Source organism: Neomonachus schauinslandi, chromosome 2 (assembly GCF_002201575.2).
Source record: "Neomonachus schauinslandi chromosome 2, ASM220157v2, whole genome shotgun sequence".
Taxonomy (NCBI): Eukaryota; Metazoa; Chordata; class Mammalia; order Carnivora; family Phocidae; genus Neomonachus; species Neomonachus schauinslandi.
In genome coordinates this window covers 192099578-192120113 of record NC_058404.1, presented here as the reverse complement: position 1 = coordinate 192120113, position 20536 = coordinate 192099578, and the positions used below count along the sequence as shown (strand labels likewise).

At 43.4% G+C, this 20536-nt stretch overlaps 1 protein-coding gene across 1 annotated transcript in view; it reads left to right on the top strand.

Moving 5' to 3' along the window:
* The window catches only part of CC2D2A (coiled-coil and C2 domain containing 2A), a 132059-nt gene that overhangs the window by 40815 nt on the left and 70708 nt on the right, over window positions 1-20536 (top strand). The window contains exons 9-13 of the mRNA XM_044912779.1: window positions 635-771; window positions 1395-1526; window positions 8678-8887; window positions 9851-9957; window positions 17012-17152. Coding sequence (XP_044768714.1) covers window positions 635-771; window positions 1395-1526; window positions 8678-8887; window positions 9851-9957; window positions 17012-17152 — 727 coding nt within the window. The remainder of the gene's footprint in view (window positions 1-634; window positions 772-1394; window positions 1527-8677; window positions 8888-9850; window positions 9958-17011; window positions 17153-20536) is intronic.

The window sequence follows — 20536 nt, the reverse complement described above, 5'->3', positions numbered from 1 at the left end:
TAACTTACAAAGCATTTTCTTTTTTTTTTTTTTTTAAAGATTTTATTTATTTATTTGACAGAGAGAGAGATAGCGAGAGCAGTAACACAAGCAGGGGGAATGGGAGAGGGAGAAGCAGGCCTCTTGCCGAGCAGGGAGCCCGATGTGGGACTCGATCCCAGGACCCTGGGATCATGACCTGAGCCGAAGGCAGACGCTTAACGACTGAGCCACCCAGGCGCCCTACAAAGCATTTTCTCATACTTTACCTCATTTAATTCTCCCAAGAACCCAGTGAGTAGATATCATCATCCTTTTTGTACAGAAGGAAAGCATTCCAAGCAGTGCCAGGCCCAGCCTCGTTCGGCCAGCAAGCGAGCCGCCCAGCAGGCCCTCTGATGTGAATACCGCCCTCCCCACAGTAGGTCACACTGGTGAGTGAGGTGCGGAGTCCTGTCATGGTTCTACAGCGTGATACTGCAGGTGAACACATTCCTCTTGTCCTTGGTTCTGCTTCTGGAAATTAAGATGGGGGCCTTTGCAGCTTCCAGGAATACAAATGAAATTTCCAGTGGTTGTTTTGGTTCAGCACATTGCAGTTTGAAATGTGTAGGTTGGCACTAATGTTGCTTGTATTTATTTATGTACTACCTAGTGCCTACGTATAAAAAGCTTCCCGAGAATGTGCAGCCCCGATTTCTGGAAGACGAAGGCCTTTATGCTGGGGCAAGACCTGAGGTGCCCCGCGCCTGTCAGAACATCATGGAGAACAGGCTGCTGACGCAGGAGCCCGTAAGCGCGCAGCCCCGTCCCACCAGTAGCCCCTGGGCATCTCTGGGTCAGAGCTGCTTCTTCCTGTCCCCGGCAGTCAGCACACCCTCAGGCTCATTTCCTCCTGTCTACAGACAGTGGTTCAATTTTTTTTTTTTTTTTTTTTAATTTGTCTCTCAGTATGTTTGGTGATCCTCAAACCACATACCCTCTCCCCTGCTTAAAGGCCATCTTCTGCTGGCCGGGCTTGGGATTCTCCTGCTGAGTCAGATGTTGGGGACTTTTTCACAATTCACGGAAATGCTTAACTGTCCACAGATAGAATGTTCTCAGTTGTATTTCTCCTATCGTTTTTTTCCCTAATTTTTAATGAATAGAAAATACACTTTTTTAAGCACTCTGTAAGCTTTTTGTTATGCTTTTTTTGGAGGGGAGTGAGGACTATAACTTAAATTCATTGTGGGGGCGTTAGTGAAGACTCAGTTGCTAATGGAAATGAAGCTTTTAAAGATCTGTCAGGACAAGGGAAGGTGCATGAGATGTGTGTGTCCAGCCAGAGTTTTCTTGCAGATGTTGTTTATTTTGTAAACCATTTTCTATCCAGTTATAAGAAAATGGTGTTCTTCCCTCTGCTTGATCTGCAGGGAAGAAAGTGGTTTGGAGATGACGGGAAAATTCTAGCACTGCCAAACCCCACCAAGGGGTTTCCTTCGAGACCACCAGTGCTGACACCGGAGCAAGACATTAAGGCAGAACTTGAAACACTGTATAAAAAGGTAAGCTCACCTCCCCATTTTTAATGCATGAAGGTGCTTGAAAGTGCTTTGCTCTTTGAATAGCTTGGGGTACTAAATTCATAACATTCTACTTTGGTTGTTGTTGGTTTTTTTTAAGCTCACTACCTTACACATAAAGAACAAACAGCAGGTGTATTATATAAGAGTGAGTCGGCTATGCTCACCTAATCCTTTCTTAAAGAAGGCCTCGTTCCCAGGTAGGAATGGCTAAGTCAGTGACTTTATTTGCATATCCAAGTTAGCTGGCCTTATTTTTCTTCTTTGTTCTCTGCGTTCTCACAGATGCTGCAAGATTATTTCCCACTCATTGTCTCTTTATTATATAACTGGAGATTTTTCTCTCTTTTCTTAAAGATTTATTTATTTATTTTGAGAGAGAGTACCATCAGGGGGAGGGGCAGAGAGAAAGGGAGAGAGAGAGAAGCTCAATGAGACTCCCCACTGAGCGTGGAGCCCGAGGGGGCTCGATCCTACAGCCCTGAGATCATGACCTGAGCCAAAATCAAGAGTCAGCTGCCTAACTGACAGAGCCACCCAGGCTCCCCCAACTGGAGGTTTTCTATCCTTGCAAATCCTTTTCTTTTTTTTAAATTTTTTTTATTGTTATGTTAATCCCCATACATTACGTCATTAGTTTTAGATGTAGTGTTCCATGATTCATTGTTTGTGCATAACACCCAGTGCTCCATGCAGAACGTGCCCTTCTCAATACCCATCACCAGGCTAACCCATCCTCCCACTCCCCTCCCCTCTAGAACCCTCAGTTTGTTTTTCAGAGTCCATCATCTCTCATGGTTCTTCTACCCCTCCGATTCCCCCCCCTTCATTCTTCCCCTCCTGCTATCTTCTTCTTTTTTTTTTTTTCTTAACATATATTGCATTATTTGTTTCAGAGGTACAGATCTGAGATTCAACAGTCTTGCACAATTCACAGCGCTTACCAGAGCACATACCCTCCCCAGTGTCTATCACCCAGTCACCCCATCCCTCCCACCCCACCCCCCACTCCAGCAACCCTCAGTTTGTTTCCTGCGATTAAGAATTCCTCATATCACTGAGGTCATATGATACATGTCTTTCTCTGTTTGACTTATTTCGCTCAACATAATACCCTCCAGTTCCATCCACGTCGTTGCAAATGGCAAGATCTCATTCCTTTTGATGGCTGTATAATATTCCATTGTATATATATACCACTTCTTCTTTATCCATTCGTCTGTCGATGGACATCTTGGCTCTTTCCACAGTTTGGCTATTATGGACATTGCTGCTATAAACATCGGGGTGCACGTACCTTTTCGGATCCCTACTTTTGTATCTTTGGGGTAAATACCCAGTAGTGCAATTGCTGGATCGTATGGTAGCTCTATTTTCAACTTTTTGAGGAACCTCCATACTGTTTTCCAGAGTGGCTGCACCAGCTTGCATTCCCACCAACAGTGTAGGAGGGTTCCCCTTTCTCTGCATCCCCGCCAACATCTGTCGTTTCCTGACTTGTTAATTTTAGCCATTCTGACTGGTATGAGGTGGTATCTCATTGAGGTTTTGATTTGGATTTCCCAGATGCCGAGTGATGTTGAGCACTTTTTCATGTGTCTGTTGTGTGCCCATTTTCCTAGTTGAAAAGTAGGAATAATAATAATCTTCTCTACCTCAGAGGATCATTGTATTCAGATGATGTAAAATTGTGAATGTCTATGAAATTTGTTGTTACTATAGACAAGTATTAATGAGTGGCTACGTTGTGCAGAAATGTGATCATGGGAGTAGATGATCACAAAACAAGCATCAACCCAAGTCAGAGCCCATGAGGGATTTGTCACCTATTTGTTTACATGACAGATACGTGATATAATTAGTGACCGAGACAGTCATCCCCTTGTGCACATATCCAGTAATACATCAGTCTCCCTTCACCTTCCCTCCGTTTCAGCAGGAAACACTGATATAATGAGGCACTAAATTATGGGTAACAGTGAGAAAACAGACGAGTAAGTACTATGTTGAGTTGGGTATTAAGGGAGCCAATTAATCTTATCTGTCTGCTTCAGAGGTTGTGAGCTAGTTGAGAAATGCACAGGGGTCAGAGAGGGATGAAGAGATCAGTCACACACAGGGTAGAACTGGACAGCAGAAGGCCACTGGAACCCAAGACCAGTTGGGCTTCCTGCTCCATCTCCCATGAATTCCACTCCTGTCTAGACACAGCCCTGGTGAGTTCACCGTGGGGACTGCCGAGGAGAACACACGGAGCCAGTAAGCAGGCTCTCGGGAGAGAGCTAAGAAGGGGCAGTGGAGAACCCGGACCAATGGCTCTCAGGCTCCAGCTGGCTCTCTAGTCATGTTCTTCCTTCTCTCTGGGGAAAGAGCCATGAGGATGGGGCATGGGAAGAGAAGCAGGGTGGTTTCCTCCCAATACCTGTGAGAGGGGAGATCTTCCCATCTTGTGTGCAGAAATGGGGAAGGAGATAAGGAGAATGTCCCCCTCGGAGGGGCTGGTCGTCCAGCATCACAGAGCAAAAGAAGTTAGAGAAGGGAGAAAACCAAAGGGACTGGAGACTCCCAAGGTCATTTCTTAGAGGGTCAGGCTTTGGACATAGCCAAGAGCAAAGGATATGTTAGAGTGCATGGAAAGGATGCAGAAGGGTTTAAATTAGAGGGAGGGAATATTATTCCCCCTGTGTGTTCCCCCATTACACATTACCTGTTACATTCACTGTGGACTTGTATACCTCAGTCTTTTTGGGGGGGAATGTGGTTGTGGAAACTTCCAGTGATTCAAAACATAATACATCTCTTTCTAGATTAATATGTTCACAATTTTATTTTTTTACCAACTTTTACCTTTTCCTACATTTATTCAGATCTGTGCAATGTCAAAACCCATGTTTTTTCCACTGTTCCATGTAACAGGCTTGCCTTTAAGAAAAAAAATGTTAAATGCATATGGCCTATATTTTTAGTCTTATGTCCAAACATACCTTCCATCTGGGAGGTTTGACATGATGCAGGAGCACAGAAGGAGATGAACAGGCGAGAGGGCTTCACCAATAGCTTATTAATGCATCTCCTCTCTCCCTCCCCCACTAGCCTGAAAGTGACTCAAGGCAAGGATGAGGTTTTCTTCTTCTTTTAACCCTAGCACTGGGCAGGAGGCTGGCACATAGGGACACCTCAATCAAAATACAAATTGAATGTTATTTAAATGATTCAGCTGAGCTGAATGTCTCTAGAAGAGACTCCCTCCTTATTCCTCTCCTCAGGGGTCTCTCCTGCAGAATAGCGGCTTTCCTGGGCTCTGGCTTAACCCTGGCATCCCAGTGATGGAAAACCAAGTCCATGTGCTGGATCGGGATTTGGTAATTCCCTGGGCCATTAATGGTGAATTTATGCCTCAGAGCTCTCAGGCTCGAACTAACCCAGCAGGACTGACCAAACCCATCCTCCATCCCCCATTAGTAATTTTCAAAAATGGAATATTCTACTCTTCCTAAATTAAGACCTTTGTGAGAGACAATTAAAAATAGAGAAATATGGGCGCCTGGGTGGCTCAGTCGGTTAAGCGCCTGCCTTCAGCTCAGGTCACGATCCTGGAGTCCCGGGATCGAGTCCCGCATCGGGCTCCCTGCTCAGCGGGGAGTCTGCTTCTCCCTCTGACCCCCCTCCCTCTCGTGCTCTCTGTCTCTCATTCTCTCTCTCGCAAATAAATAAATAACATCTTTAAAAAAAAAATAGAGAAATATAAAAAGAGCGTCAATATCGCGCAAAGAACAAAGTTAAACGTCAAATGAGAAAGAATGCAATTGAATACCTCTTAAGAAGGAACTATTCCAAAACTTAAGAAAATAAAAATGCCAAGGGGACATTGCACATCAGACATAAACAATATAAAATGCAGTTCGCTTAATCCTGATGACAAAGTAGGGTTAGGGTTATTGAAAGCAATCCCAGCAGCCTCCCTCCTCCCTCCCTTCCTCTTTCCCTCCCTCCCTGCCTTCCTTCATTCCTTCCTTCCTTCCATCTTACCTTCCTTCCCTCCTTCCCTCCTTCTTTTATTTTTATTCTTCCCATCCTTAACTGAAAGTCCGCTATATTCCCAGTTGTCCTAAATTCAGAGAATATAGAGGTAGCAATATTCAAACATGACCTTAGACTGTACCTAGGTAGGCAGAAATGTCAAGTGTTACCGATTCCGTCAGGGGGGAGCCTGGCTGGCTCAGCCGGTAGACTATGTGACTCTTGATCTCAAGGATTGAGATGAGACTGAGCCCCACGTTGGGCACAGAGTTTACATTTTTTTCCCAGTTTTTGTTTTTTGTTTGTTTGTTTGTTTTGTTTTGTTTTTAAAGATTTTATTTATTTATTTGAGAGAGAGAGAATGAGAGACAGAGAGCATGAGAGGGAGGAGGGTCAGAGGGAGAAGCAGACTCCCTGCTGAGCAGGGAGCCCGATGCGGGACTCGATCCCGGGACTCCAGGATCATGACCTGAGCCAAAGGCAGTCACTTAACCAACTGAGCCACCCAGGCGCCCCAGAGTTTACATTTTTTTAAAAAATGAAAGATTCTGTGATTAGAAGTCGGCAAGACATTCCTGGAGGGCATAAGTGTAGAAGCAAAACTGCTTACCATTTTGAGGAATTTACCATGATTCCAACCTCCTTGTCAATTACCACTTGGTAAGATTACCACTTCCCTCTCCACCATTCTCATCAATGTTTCCCAGAGCATTGGTCACCTACTATGTTCTAAGCACTGCATTCACCAACACTCTTTGGGTTGCAAATGATAAAAACTAAAGCAAACCAGCTTAAGTAAAGAGAGAATTTGGTGGCCCATAAAACTGGGAAGGATCTGGAGATAAATCATAAAAATGAAGGAGGGACTTTGGGAACCAGGACCTCGGGGGCTGCCTCTACCTCTCTTTTCTCTGGTTCTCCTTGAATGTTGACTAGCTTCATTCCCTCCAATTGCAGACAGACCAGAATTCTCCATGTGTTAGGGGATATGACCTTTGATAATCTAAGCTTAACAACTCCAGAGGAAAGGATTCTATCTTTTCTTCCAAGATTCACATTTATCAATAGCAAGGACAAACTGGTCAGTTGTAAGTAGGACATGTGACCGCCACCTCATGCCCAGAACATGGGGATGAGAAAGCTTCCAAGAATGAGAAAGCTTCCAGAGAGGACCAGAACAACAGCCACAGAATCTACGGCAGGCCCTGGACTGGATTCAGACTCTGTTCCTATTACTTTCCCAGAGCAAATATAGAGACTTGTATTTTAATCCCACCAATGATTATTCTTTTTCTATACAACTTTTATTTTTTATTTTATTTTTTTTTAAAGATTTATTTATTTTAGAGAGAGAGCGTGTGAGCAGGAGGAGGGGCAGAAGGAGAAGGAGAGAGAAGAGAGAGAAGCAGACTCCCTGCTAAGCACAGAGCCCAACAGGGGGCTCAATCCCAAGATCCCAAGATCATGACCTGAGCCAAAACCAAGTGTGGCTCAACCGACTGAGCCGCCCAGGCGCCCTTCTACAGCTTTTAAGTTTCTTTCTCCATTGTCATGCATCTCCACACACACCGAGAACATCAGCAGATAATCCATTTGCATCACCTCTGATAGTCTTGGGTTTTGGTTTTCAATTGAAAATGAAGAATCAAATCAATTTCAAGATTAAAATAATATGTTCTATAAATATCATTTATTCTTAGAAGAAATTATTTCTGCTATTTTCATGGTCGTTCTCAGTATATAGTTAAAGAGAATAAATATATATAATAAATAATTATATAACATAAATATAACAAAAAGAAAGACAAGGAACTGGGAGTCTTTCTCCTTAATAGGAAGAGAGTTGGGCTCTCTTGAGCAGTCTAGCCCAGTGACTACAAGGGTCCTGGAAACTTTTTTTTACATTGTTGACCTGAGCCTAAGGCAGAGACCACCAGCAATCATTTGACCATGGGCTAATGCAGATTTGGGGAAGGAGAAATGAAGTACAGATATCCTGGGTAACATTTCAGGTAAATTGGACCATGCTGCCCACATTACTTACTCATACCAAGAAGAGTACCAGACGGAACCTGAGAGCCACACCCTGAGTGACCTAATAACTCTGGAACCCCATGGCAAGAGGAAAGGCAAAGCAAGAACCGGCAGGAGCAAAACAATTAGAGAGGAATTTTCGATTAAGTTTGTAGAATGATGTTTAGTTGTACATGTCTTTGTGAGGTGGAAATTTTTTAATTAATCTCAGCAGTCTGGGTGATCATAAGACACATAGTGGTCACATGCAGATGAAAAACTTCTAACACGGGGGCACCTGGATGGCTCAGTCAGTTATGCATCCAACCCTTGATTTTGACTCAGGTCATGATGTCAAGGTCGTGGGACTGAGCCCTGTGCCAGGTGGGGAATCTGGGTGTAGAGCCTGCTTGGGATTCTGTCCTTCTCCCTCTGCCCACCCCAACCCCTGCTCACCCTCTCTTTAAAAAAAAAAAAGAAACAACTTCTAACATAAATGTGGGTTATAATTGAATCCTTTTATCTGAATGAAAGAGAAAAGAAATTATGCCCTCCATTGTGGCACTGTGAAGTGTAAGGATATTAATGATCAGAACTAGGGCTTTTATTAGACATGAAATATCAGTGGAATATGATCCCAGCAGGGGTGGTCTTCCCTCCCTTTAAATGCAAATGGAGACTCAACTCAGCATATTCTGGAAGGTACTGAGATAGAGTCAATCCATTCCTATTCAAGCCTACCATTTGTAAACACATCCCAGTTTTAAAAGGATATTTTTTTTAAGCAAAAAATCTGTTGGTCTTCTCATCAAAGACAGACTGAATGTTATTTTATAGGAGAAAATATGTTATTTTATTAAAATAAAGATACACTGTGTTGAAGTCCTACAGGAAATCGTAAGTCCTAAATATATATTAATACTCTACTGATCTGGGGGGGGAGGTGGGAAATATGAAATGGAATGGCTAAGAAGAAATAGACTCATATATTCCTACTTGTGGTCCTGGTGCATCTGGCTGTTGTCTCATTCCACCCTAGATCATCATTATCCAGTGAGTGCTTTAACTGGGGTTCCCCCATACTCTGCTCCCTTTAACAGGCAGTAAAATACGTCCACAGAAGTCAGCACATGATTGGATCTGGAGACCGCTCTGGAAATTTCCAACTGGACATTGATATTTCAGGGTTAATCTTCACTCATCATCCCTGTTTTAGCCGAGAGCATGTTTTGGCGGCCAAGCTGGCCCAATTATATGACCAGTACCTTGCAAGACACCAGAGAAACAAGGCAAAATTCCTTACTGATAAGGTACACTCTTCCATTCTTACTGTTGACGGGGTTGGTTCTTCTGATGAGCCCAAGCAACAAAAACACCAGCCTGCAACAAATGTTCGTGCACCTCTTACACATGCCCCTCAGCCTACGATGTGTGATAGACTGTTCTCCTTGCAAGCAAACAGAAGGCTCTGACAATGCACATTTCATGTGTGCAAATTCAGTGGCACGTGCTTGGCTTGAAGAGGAAGGTTTGTGCAAATGGTGCAAGTCATCTCACCTCCCAGGGAGCAGGCATTTAATGGAAGATATGTAGCTGTGTCTTGCTTGCATGACCTCAGATGCTGAGACCATTCACGGCCTGAGAATCTCTCTGTCCTTAGAGACATTCTCATCTTTACATGTAATTTGCCGTAACGTGGTACCCAGACACGAGTCAGTTGTTTCCGATGATGCTCAAAGAAATGGCTCTCTGTGTGACACTTACTTCCAATGTGATGCCATCCCATGGGATTTTCTTGAGTAATTTTGACTACGGGCAATTTTAGCCCCACACTCTGACTTTAAAACCTACTGTCCAAATAAGAGATCACTCCACATTACCTCCTTTTGAGTCTGTAGGTTTATGATCTATTCACAAAAATATCCCTGTATATCCAGGACCCAGAAAGATCCACTGTTAGCCTTGAAAGAGACCTCATTTCTGAGACACACACATAAATGCAACACTTGTCATGATCATCTTAATGATCTGGGCTACAGAACAGGGATGAACATACCTTGTCCTTTATTATTCCTTTTCTTTTTTAAGAGCAGAAGAAAGAGTTCTCTGTCAGAGTTCATTGTGGCGAAAGTGTGGGAACAGCGGGATGTTTGAGCACCCATTCACAGCTTTGTTGGCATCATTTTGCCCTGGCGGAGGGGGTGGTTCAAGGCACATAATTTGCTTAGGCGGTAGAGTCTCTAACTCAAAACTTGTATCCATCTTTTTTTAAGCTCCAGGCTCTAAGAAATGCAGTTCAGACAGAACTTAATCCAGCAAAACCTCATAAATCTCTTGATACAACCCAAAAAGCCATCAATGAGTATAAATCTGAAATTCGGTGAGTAAAGTCTGTAATTGTAACTCCTACCTTTTTTGTTCTCGTTAGATGTGTACTTGTTGAAAGCTTTTTTCAATTTTTCCAAATGCACTGAATATATGAGAAATTAAGCCAAATGAAGTAATGAGATATATCCATCTTATTAACATCAAATTTGAAGTCCAAGAAAAGAATGAGGATGTAGGATATTGTAACTTACTCTGCTGGTGTAAACAAACGTCGCTACAAGCCACCACTTTATTTTTTTTAAGATTTTATTTATTTATTTCACAGAGAGAGGAGTGAGAGAGAAAACACAAGCGGGGGGAGGGAGGGCGGGGAGGGAGAAGCAGGTTCCCCACTGAGCAGGGAGCCCGATTCAGGGCTCGATCCTAGGATCCCGGGACCATGACCTGAGCTGAAGGCAGACACTTAATCGACTGAACCACCCAGGTGCCCCTACAGCCACCACTTTAGAGGGTAGCCTGACCATAGGCTAGCAAAGTGTGGAAAATGCCCATAAGCTGGGACCCAGAAAATTTTGTTTCCCGTGTGTGTACTCTAAGAGCTACATGCACGTATGCACATGGAGACATGTAGTGTGTAAGGAATTCACAGCATCATTTACAAAAGTAAGGAGCTGGGAATGACCCCATACCAGGAAGAACACATCTGGTATAGTCTCTCTCTCTCTCTTTTTTTTTTAGGATTTTATTTATTTATTTGACAGAGAGAGAGAGCAGGAACACGAGCAGGGGGAGTGGGAGAGGGAGAAGCAGGCTTCCCGCTGAGCAGGGAGCCCGATGCGGGGCTCGATCCCAGGACCCTGGGATCATGACCTGAGCTGAAGGCAGACGCTTAACGACTGAGCCACCCAGGCACCCCCATATCTGGTATAGTCTTAACGCTGAACATCTGCAGCACGGTTAAATTGACTGAATTACATCTGCATGTACCAATATGGAGAAAAGAATGTTGAATAAAAACACCCAGGTGTAAGAGGATACTTGCCGTGTGAGATGGCCCATGAACCCTAAAGAATACCCAACACAATGCTTGTCTGTTGTAGGTACACACGTGCGTGGTACAGACAGAAAAGACACACATGCCAGTCCCAGGGAGGGAGAGAAGAGAATGCAGTCCGAGAGGTCTTTAGATGTGACTATAACATTGGAGACAAAACCAAAAGCCCTGAGTAAATGTGACAAAATGTGAACAAGTGTCCTAATGACTTATGGGCTTTTCTCTTCCTTGGAATTTTTCATAATTAAAATTCAAAAATTAACAGCATCCTTTCTTGATCAAAACTCTTCAGAGTATAGGGATAGAGGGTACATACCTCAATATGATAAAAGCCATCTATGAAAAACCTACAGTGAATATCATTCTCAATGGGGAAAAACTGAGAGCTTTCCCCCTAAGGTCAGGAACGCGGCAGGGATGTCCACTATCACCACTGCTATTCAACATAGTATTGGAAGTCCAAGCCACAGCAATCACACAACAAAAAGAAATCAAAGGCATCCAAATTGGCAAGGAAGAAGTCAAACTCTCACTCTTTGCAGATGATATGATACTTTATGTGGAAAACCCCAAAGACTCCACCCCAAAACTGCTAGAACTCATACAGGAATTCAGTAAAGTGGCAGGATATAAAATCAATGCACAGAAGTCAGTGGCATTCCTATACACCAACAACAAGACAGAAGAAAGAGAAATTAAGGAGTCGATCCCATTTATAATTGCACCCAAAACCATAAGATACCTAGGAATAAATCTAACCAAAGAGACAAAGGATCTGTACTCAGAAAACTATAAAATACTCATGAAAGAAATTGAGGAAGACACAAAGAAATGGAAAAACGTTCCATGCTCATGGATTGGAAGAATTAATATTGTGAAGATGTCAATGCTACCTAGAGCAATCTACACATTCAATGCAATCCCCATCAAAATACCATCCACTTTTTTCAAAGAAATGGAACAAATAATCCTAAAATTTGTATGGAACCAGAAAAGACCCCGCATAGCCAGAGGAATGTTGATAAAGAAAAGCAAAGCTGGCGGCATCACAATTCCGGACTTCCAGCTCTATTACAAAGCTGTCATCATCAAGACAGCATGGTACTGGCACAAAAACAGACACATAGATCAATGGAACAGAATAGAGAGCCCAGAAATGGACCCTCAACTCTATGGTCAACTCATCTTTGACAAAGCAGGAAAGAATGTCCAATGGAACAAAGACAGTCTCTTCAACAAATGGTGTTGGGAAAATTGGATAGCCACATGCAGAAGAATGAAACTGGACCATTTCCTTACACCACACACAAAAATAGACTCCAAATGGTTGAAAGACCTCAATGTGAGACAGGAGTCCATCAAAATCCTAAAGGAGAACACAAGCAGCAACCTCTTTGACCTCAGCCGAAGCAACTTCTTCCTAGAAACATCGCCAAAGGCAAGGGAGGCAAGGGCAAAAATGAACTATTGGGACTTCATCAAGATAAAAAGCTTTTGCAAAGCAAAGGAAACAGTCAACAAAACCAAAAGACAACCGACAGAATGGGAGAAGATATTTGCAAATGACATATCAGATAAAGGGCTAGTATCCAAAATCTATAAAGAACTCATCAAACTCAAGACCCAAAGAACAAAGAATCCAATCAAGAAATGGGCAGAAGACATGAACAGACATTTTTCCAAAGAAGACATCCAAATGGCCAACAGACACATGAAAAAGTGCTCAGTATCGCTCGGCATCAGGGAAATCCAAATCAAAACCTCAATGAGGGCGCCTGGGTGGCTCAGTTGGTTAGGCGACTGCCTTCGGCTCAGGTCATGATCCTGGAGTCCCGGGATCGAGTCCCGCATCGGGCTCCCTGCTCGGCAGGGAGTCTGCTTCTCCCTCTGACCCTCCCCCCTCTCATGTGCTTTCTCTCATTCTCTCTCTCTCAAATAAATAAATAAAATCTCAATGAGTTACCACCTCACACCCATCAGAATGGCTAAAATTAACAAGTCAGGAAATAACAGATGTTGGCGGGGATGTGGAGAAAGGGGAACCCTCCTACACTGTTGGTGGGAATGCAAGCTGGTGCAGCCACTCTGGAAAACAGTATGGAGGTTCCTCAAAAAGTTGAAAATAGAGCTACCATATGATCCAGCAATTGCACTACTGGGTATTTACCCCAAAGATACAAAAGTAGGGATCCGAAGGGGTACGTGCACCCCGATGTTTATAGCAGCAATGTCCACAATAGCCAAACTGTGGAAAGAGCCAAGATGTCCATCGACAGACGAATGGATAAAGAAGAAGTGGTATATATATACAATGGAATATTATGCAGCCATCAAAAGGAATGAGATCTTGCCATTTGCAACGACGTGGATGGAACTGGAGGGTATTATGTTGAGTGAAATAAGTCAAACAGAGAAAGACATGTATCATATGATCTCACTGATATGAGGAATTCTTAACCTCAGGAAACAAACTGAGGGTTGCTGGAGTGGGGGGTGGGGTGGGAAGGATGGGGTGACTGGGTGATAGACACTGGGGAGGGTATGTGCTCTGGTAAGCGCTGTGAATTGTGCAAGACTGTTGAATCTCAGATCTGTACCTCTGAAACAAATAATGCAATATATGTTAAGAAAAAAAAAAAGAAGAAGAAGAAGGTAGCAGGAGGGGAAGAATGAAGCGGGGGAAATCGGAGGGGTAGACAAACCATGAGAGACGATGGACTCTGAAAAACAAACAGGGTTCTAGAGGGGAGGGGGGTGGGAGGATGGGTTAGCCTGGTGGTGGGTATTGAGAAGGGCACGTTCTGCATGGAGCACTGGGTGTTATGCACAAACAATGAATCATGGAACACTTCATCTAAAACTCATGATGTAATGTATGGGGATTAACATAAGAATAAAAAAAAAAATTCAAAAATTAAAAGCCTGATTGTTGCCAAACAATAAGGAAATACCCAACATAGAAGGTTTCTTCTGGAGTCCCATCCCTCGGGAGAAATCACAGGAACAGATTTTTGCTAGTTCTTCCACGTGTATATTCACCTATGTGTGCATATACTCACGCATCCATACACAGATGCGTTCGTGTGTATATATATATATTTTTTCTTTTTTTAAAGGTTTTATTTATTTATTTATTTGACAGAGAGTTAGCGAGAGCGGGAACACAAGCGGGGAAAGTGGGAAAGGGAGAAACAGGCTTCCCGCAGAGCAGGGAGCCCGACGCGGGGCTCGATCCCAGGACCCTGGGATCATGACGTGAGCCGAAGGCAGACGCTTAACGACTGAGCCACCCAGGCACCCCTATATATTTTATTTTTTTAAGGAATCATGTTGCATTTACCATCTCACAACTGGCTTTTCTATGTAAAATACATCTCAGACCTTTTCCTTTTATACTACATCTAGTTCTGCACCATTACTTATTTTTAAAGATTTATTTATTTTAGAGAGTGAACGTGTGCACAGGCAAGCGCCCACGAGCATGGGGAGGGGCAAAGGGAGAGAGAAGCGCAAGCAGACTCCCCTCTGAGCGCAAAGCCAAACCCAGACCCGATCCCAAGACCCTGAGATCACGACCTGAGCCGACACTAAGAGTCGGATGCTTAGCCAGCTGCACCAGCCAGGCACCCTTGTATCATTATTTAAAGGCTGACATTATAGAGATGTTATGTTCCCTGTTGATAGACATTTGTATTATTCCTATTTTTTATTATAGAAACTGCACTCTAATTGACATTCCTGTGTGCATGAGTATTTCCACAGAATGAATTCTTAGAACAGGAATTTATAAATCAAGGACTTTAAAGATTTTATTTATTTATTTGAGAGAGCATGAGAGGGGAGACAGTCAGAGGGTGAAGCAGACTCCCCGCTGAGCAGGGAGCCCGATGTGGGACTCGATCCCAGGACTCCAGGATCATGACCTGAGCCGAAGGCAGTCGCTCAACCAACTGAGCCACCCAGGAGCCCAAAAAATCAAGGACTTTAAATGTATATTTTTCTTTTTACAATCTAGCCTTGAGTTGGAAATTCCTCCAGCAAAGTGGAAATTAGTGATGTTGAGATACTGTCACTGTAAAAGTATGAAGAGTATGTTTTAAAAGGAAAATTCTTATTTATGCTTTAAAAAAAAAAGCCCACAGTGCAGCCTCCTTGTGCAAATAATTTTTGCTTCAGCATACATTGGGTAAGAAAAGTGACAAAAAGCTGTCCTGAATACAGTAATGGTTTTATAGGGACTCGTATTTATCATCAGTATTTGAAAACTGGCAGAAATGTGTGAGAGATGGACAGACCATGCCGGCGGGGGGCGGTGGGGGGGGGGTTGCCCCACAGACGGCAGACCCAGGGCGGTCTTTCCACTGCCCCTGGAAATGAACACCTCTGTGATCCAGCATTTCTGGCCCAGTAAGAGAGTGGGTTTTAGCCTTTTCCTGATATTTCACTATTGTTAAAACAAATCTAAGCAGATGGCCTGCTCCCGGCTGTCCCCTCATGTGGGCCCCAGGCTGCTGCTGACCAGAGTCCCTGGGAGCCCCCCGCCGGGCATCCGCGGAGTCCGTGGCAGGGTGCCGCTCACCTCAGCCCCCAGCACGTCAGTCATTCTCCATCTTATTTTCTGTAAATGGCGTCCTGACCGCATCGCTTGTCCCCTGAACTGGAACCGGCTATATAAGGAAGGAAGCATGGGTCTTCATGCAAGATAGGGGAGCACTGTATTTAACTCTCTCTACTGGTTCTTTACCCTCAGCCCTACTCAAACTTGAACAACTAAGACTATGACTCTAGATCCCCATCTGGCTACCACTTTCTCTCTGTATTTTCCTTCACAGCCAAACTTGTGGAAAACACTAGCATTCTTGCTGCTCTAGCCCCTTGCCTCCCCTTCACGGGAACCTCACTCACCCACCCACCTTTCCTTGGAGGCTGATCTTGCCACAGGCCCGGGCACCTCTGCCTTGCTAAGCCCCTCCTGCTACCTGGCCTCTTGACGGCGAGAGGGAGTGTCACCAGAGTGGCCTGGTGTGACCTATTTCTTCCCTCTCCTGCCCCCATCCTTCCCACCGTCCTTTGTCTACTTATTCTCCTCTGCCCAGATTCCCAGGATGCAAAGTTCCTCACAAGCTTTTTCTTTTTGTTTTCTTTGTTAACCTGCCTTTTCTCCTGAGATCCGAGTCTAGTCCTGTGGTTGGAAGGATCATCCGGAGGCCAGTGGCTCCCAGGGTTTCCCCTCTGGGGTGAAGCCCCCCTTCCACTCTCTGGAACCCCATCTGCACCAGGTTACCTGACTCCCTGAGCAAAACTGCCTTTTCCTTTTCTTCTTTAGCTCAGATGTCAAATTTTTCTTGCTAAGAGTTCTTTTTTAGCATTTCTGAGAAACTGTTTTCTCAGGTACTAAAAAAGGAAATAGAAAATATATCAGAAAGCCTTAAGGTGTCACACAACTCAGTAAAATAATTTTACATTGCAGTTTTTCAAAAGGAGGCAGGGGAGGCAGCTAAAGGCATAAGAGAACAGACCACTTGATACTGACAGCTAGCACTGGTGGACCACTTACCAGATGTCAGGCACTGTTCTAGTAGGAAGTTTACAGATGAGGCATGGAGAAGTTAAGTTGTTAGCCCCAGGCCAGCTAGCAACTGATAGAACCAGGACTGTAGAATCTGACTGCAACATCTGTGCCCTTAGCCACACGCCTTACTGCTTTGCAAGAAGGGTGTTTCTTGGGGCGCCTGGGTGGCTCAGTCGGTTAAGCGTCTGACTTCGGCTCAGGTCATGATCCCAGGGTCCTGGGATCGAGTCCCACATCGGGCTCCCTGCTCGGCGGGAAGCCTGCTTCTCCCTCTCCCACTCCCCCTCCTTGTGTTCCTGCCCTCGCTATCTCTCTCTCTGTCAAATAAATAAATAAAATCTTTAAAAAAAAAAGTTTCGTAGGTATCAAATTAAATATACAATCACTATAGCATTATTAGTTTCTTTTTTTAATTGCAAACCCATCTAAATAACTTTTTAATATATAATAATAATAACAATAACATATTCTACCTTCTAGGCAAACAAGAAAATTGCGCGATGCTGAACAAGAAAAAGATCGAACGTTGCTTAAAACGATCATAAAAGTTTGGAAGGAGATGAAATCCCTTCGAGAATTTCAGAGGTTTACGAATACACCCTTGAAACTTGTTTTGAGAAAGTAAGCTTTTTTTCAATAGTTGTTTTACGGGGCTATATCATGCAAAGAGAAAATGCATAAAACATAGATATGGCTTAAAAAATAATTATGAATAAATAATTAACAAGTAATAATAACAACTAAGAAAATGAATAAATGATGATGTAACCACTCCCCAGGTTAAGAAATAGGACATTACCAGTATCTGGGCAGCCCCCATGTTCCTAACCCCAACTACTGCCTCCTCCATCCCAGGAGTAACCATTTTCCAGATTTTTATGATCAGCATTTCCTTGTTTCTCCTTACAGGTTTGCCATCTATGTGTAATTCCTAAGAAAATGTGGTTTAATATTACCTGTATTTGATGTATCCACAAATGAAAGTAGGTTGTCTGTACTCTTTAGTGTATTCTTCACTACCATGTGAGATTCATTTACTTAATAGCACATGGCTAGCTGAAGTTATTTACTTTGTTTATAATACTTCATTATATGAATATAACAAATTTGCCCATTTCACTGTTGACAGACATTTGAGTTGATTCTGTTTTTCAGCTTACAGACAGCACTTCTCTAGGGATCCTTATACATGTCTTTTAAGCTACATGCTCCTAAGCTTTCCCAAAATATACCTGGAAGTGAAATTGTTGAGTCTTAGGGGATGGGCTTCTTTGATACTCACATGCCGAATCCAAACACTTTTCCAGAGTGGTTGTGCTGATTTATACTTTAACCAGTGCCCCCGTAGATCCCTATCACCCAAACCCTCCATGTCACCTGCTATTGTCAGATGTTACACTTTCCTTGGCCTTATATTTCCCATTCATGAATTGGCCATTTTGATTTCCTCTGTCTGTTCAAGGCTTGTGTTGATTTTTGAACTGGACTGTTTGTCTTTGTTTCTTTTTCATAACTGGTAGGAATTTGGTGTAGATCCTGGACAGGGGGCCTTTGTTGATGCACTCTCTAGTTGCCTCTTTACTCCCTTTTGCTGCTTTTTGATGACAGAAATTCTTAATTTTTTTTTTGTCACTTTCTTTTTTTTTATTTTTTTTATTCTTATGTTAATCCCCATACATTACATCATGAGTTTTAGATGAAGTGTTCCATGATTCATTGTTTGTGCATAACACCCAGTGCTCCATGCAGAATGTGCCCTCCTCAATACCCACCACCAGGCTAACCCATCCTCCCACCCCCCTCCCCTCTAGAACCCTCAGTTTGTTTTTCAGAGTCCATCGTCTCTCATGGTTCGTCTACCCCTCCGACTTCCCCCGCTTCATTCTTCCCCTCCCGCTACCTTCTTCTTCTTCTTTTTTTTTTTTCCTTAACATATATTGCATTATTTGTTTCAGAGGTACAGATCTGAGATTCAACAGTCTTGCACAATTCACAGCGCTTACCAGAGCACATACCCTCCCCAGTGTCTATCACCCAGTCACCCCATCCTTCCCACCCCACCCCCCACTCCAGCAACCCTCAGTTTGTTTCCTGAGATTAAGAATTCCTCATATCAGTGAGGTCATATGATACATGTCTTTCTCTGTTCGACTTATTTCACTCAGCATAATACCCTCTAGTTCCATCCACATCGTTGCAAATGGCAAGATCTCATTCCTTTTGATGGCTGCATAATATTCCATTGTATATATACACCACATCTTCTTTATCCATTCATCTGTCGATGGACATCTTGGCTCTTTCCACAATTTGGCTATTGTGGACATTGCTGCTATAAACATCGGGGTGCATGTACCCCTTCGGATCCCTACTTTTGTATCTTTGGGGTAAATACCCAGTAGTGCAATTGCTGGATCATATGGTAGCTCTATTTTCAACTTTTTGAGGAACCTCCATACTGTTTTCCAGAGTGGCTGCACCAGCTTGCATTCCCACCAACAGTGTAGGAGGGTTCCCCTTTCTCCGCATCCCCGCCAATATCTGTCGTTTCCTGACTTGTTAATTTTAGCCATTCTGACTGGTATGAGGTGGTATCTCATTGAGGTTTTGATTTGGATTTCCCAGATGCCGAGTGATATTGAGCACTTTTTCATGTGTCTGTTGGCCACAGAAATTCTTAATTTTAAACAGATAAAATATGTTCATCTTTTCTTTTACGATCGGTGCTTTCTGTATGCTGCTTTAAAAATCTTTCCCCTGAGTCTAGTAGATATTCTACTCTATTGTCTCTATAATCCTTATTCTTTTATCTTCCACATTCATCTTTAGTCCATTTGGAATCGATCTTTGTACGGTGTGGAGAAAGTATGCTTGCTACCTAATTCACTAGACTCTGATACATGACTAGGAGGACAGTTATCACAACAAAAGTATATTCTGTATATTAATTAAAGAGCATCTGTGCTGCTGGTTTTCATCCCTTCCTGATTGTTTCCTCAGAGTAAGTGTTGTGCTATACATCGACATGAAAAGTAATAAATGTGGGCAATTATCAGATACTTTGCTCTGAAGACAGCCATGTTTCAGCCAAAGATAGCTGCAGATTGTGATTTTCTTTTAGGGCTGTAATTTTCATAAGACTCGGAAAACATCCTACCGTTCCCAGGACAAACACAAGATCATGCTTTATGAGGGCAGGGACCTGGTCACCATTGGATCTCTGGTCCCAAACAGAGCACCTGCCACTCAGGATCTGCTTAGTTAATATTAGCTGATGAAAAACAAATTCTGTCTGTCCCACAGAAACTGTGGGTGTCTCCCAGAAATTCCAGGGTTCCTGCTTCTGAATTCCATCTCCCAGGCTACCGCTCCCACCCAGAAGCAGAACATAAATATTTACCTGTTTTCTCTTTCCTTCCTTCAGTTTAGGGAAACTAAACTTTTAGGAAATTTGCCCTTAAGGTCACCTCTAGGTGAAACTTTTCATGATACTTAACACCCCTTCCTCCCATAAGTAGCTGCCTCCTAAATTCTTTTGGAGTGCCCTTCACACTCTTGATTCACCTAGCCACCTTATGATACAGCATAAATTTTTCCCTGCAAAAGTCATCAAATTTCCACTAGTTTATGGATGCCTCTGAATAACAGGGAGCAAAGTGAATGGGTCTCTATATGTCAGAGATGGAGCATAATTTATGAGCCGGATTTCTCCGATGCCTATAAATTTCCAGTGCCACTGTGTTTCCAAAGTGATGTCTTCGTAGTATCCTGGAGCGCTGAGTCTGTGCCTTAGGGAACTGCTAATTGCTAAACCACCAGGGCCCATATGAACGTCAGCAAATCTGTGTCAACCTTAAAAGGAACAAGAACTTTAGGAGTAGAACCTGCAGGCCAGACGGCATTGATCATGGAAGCCCGGGCAATGAGCTGCAACGATCCCAAAGTGCTGGGGAGGAGGAGTTGGGTGTGGCATGCCTGCCACCCCCTTCCAGAAGAATCACACAC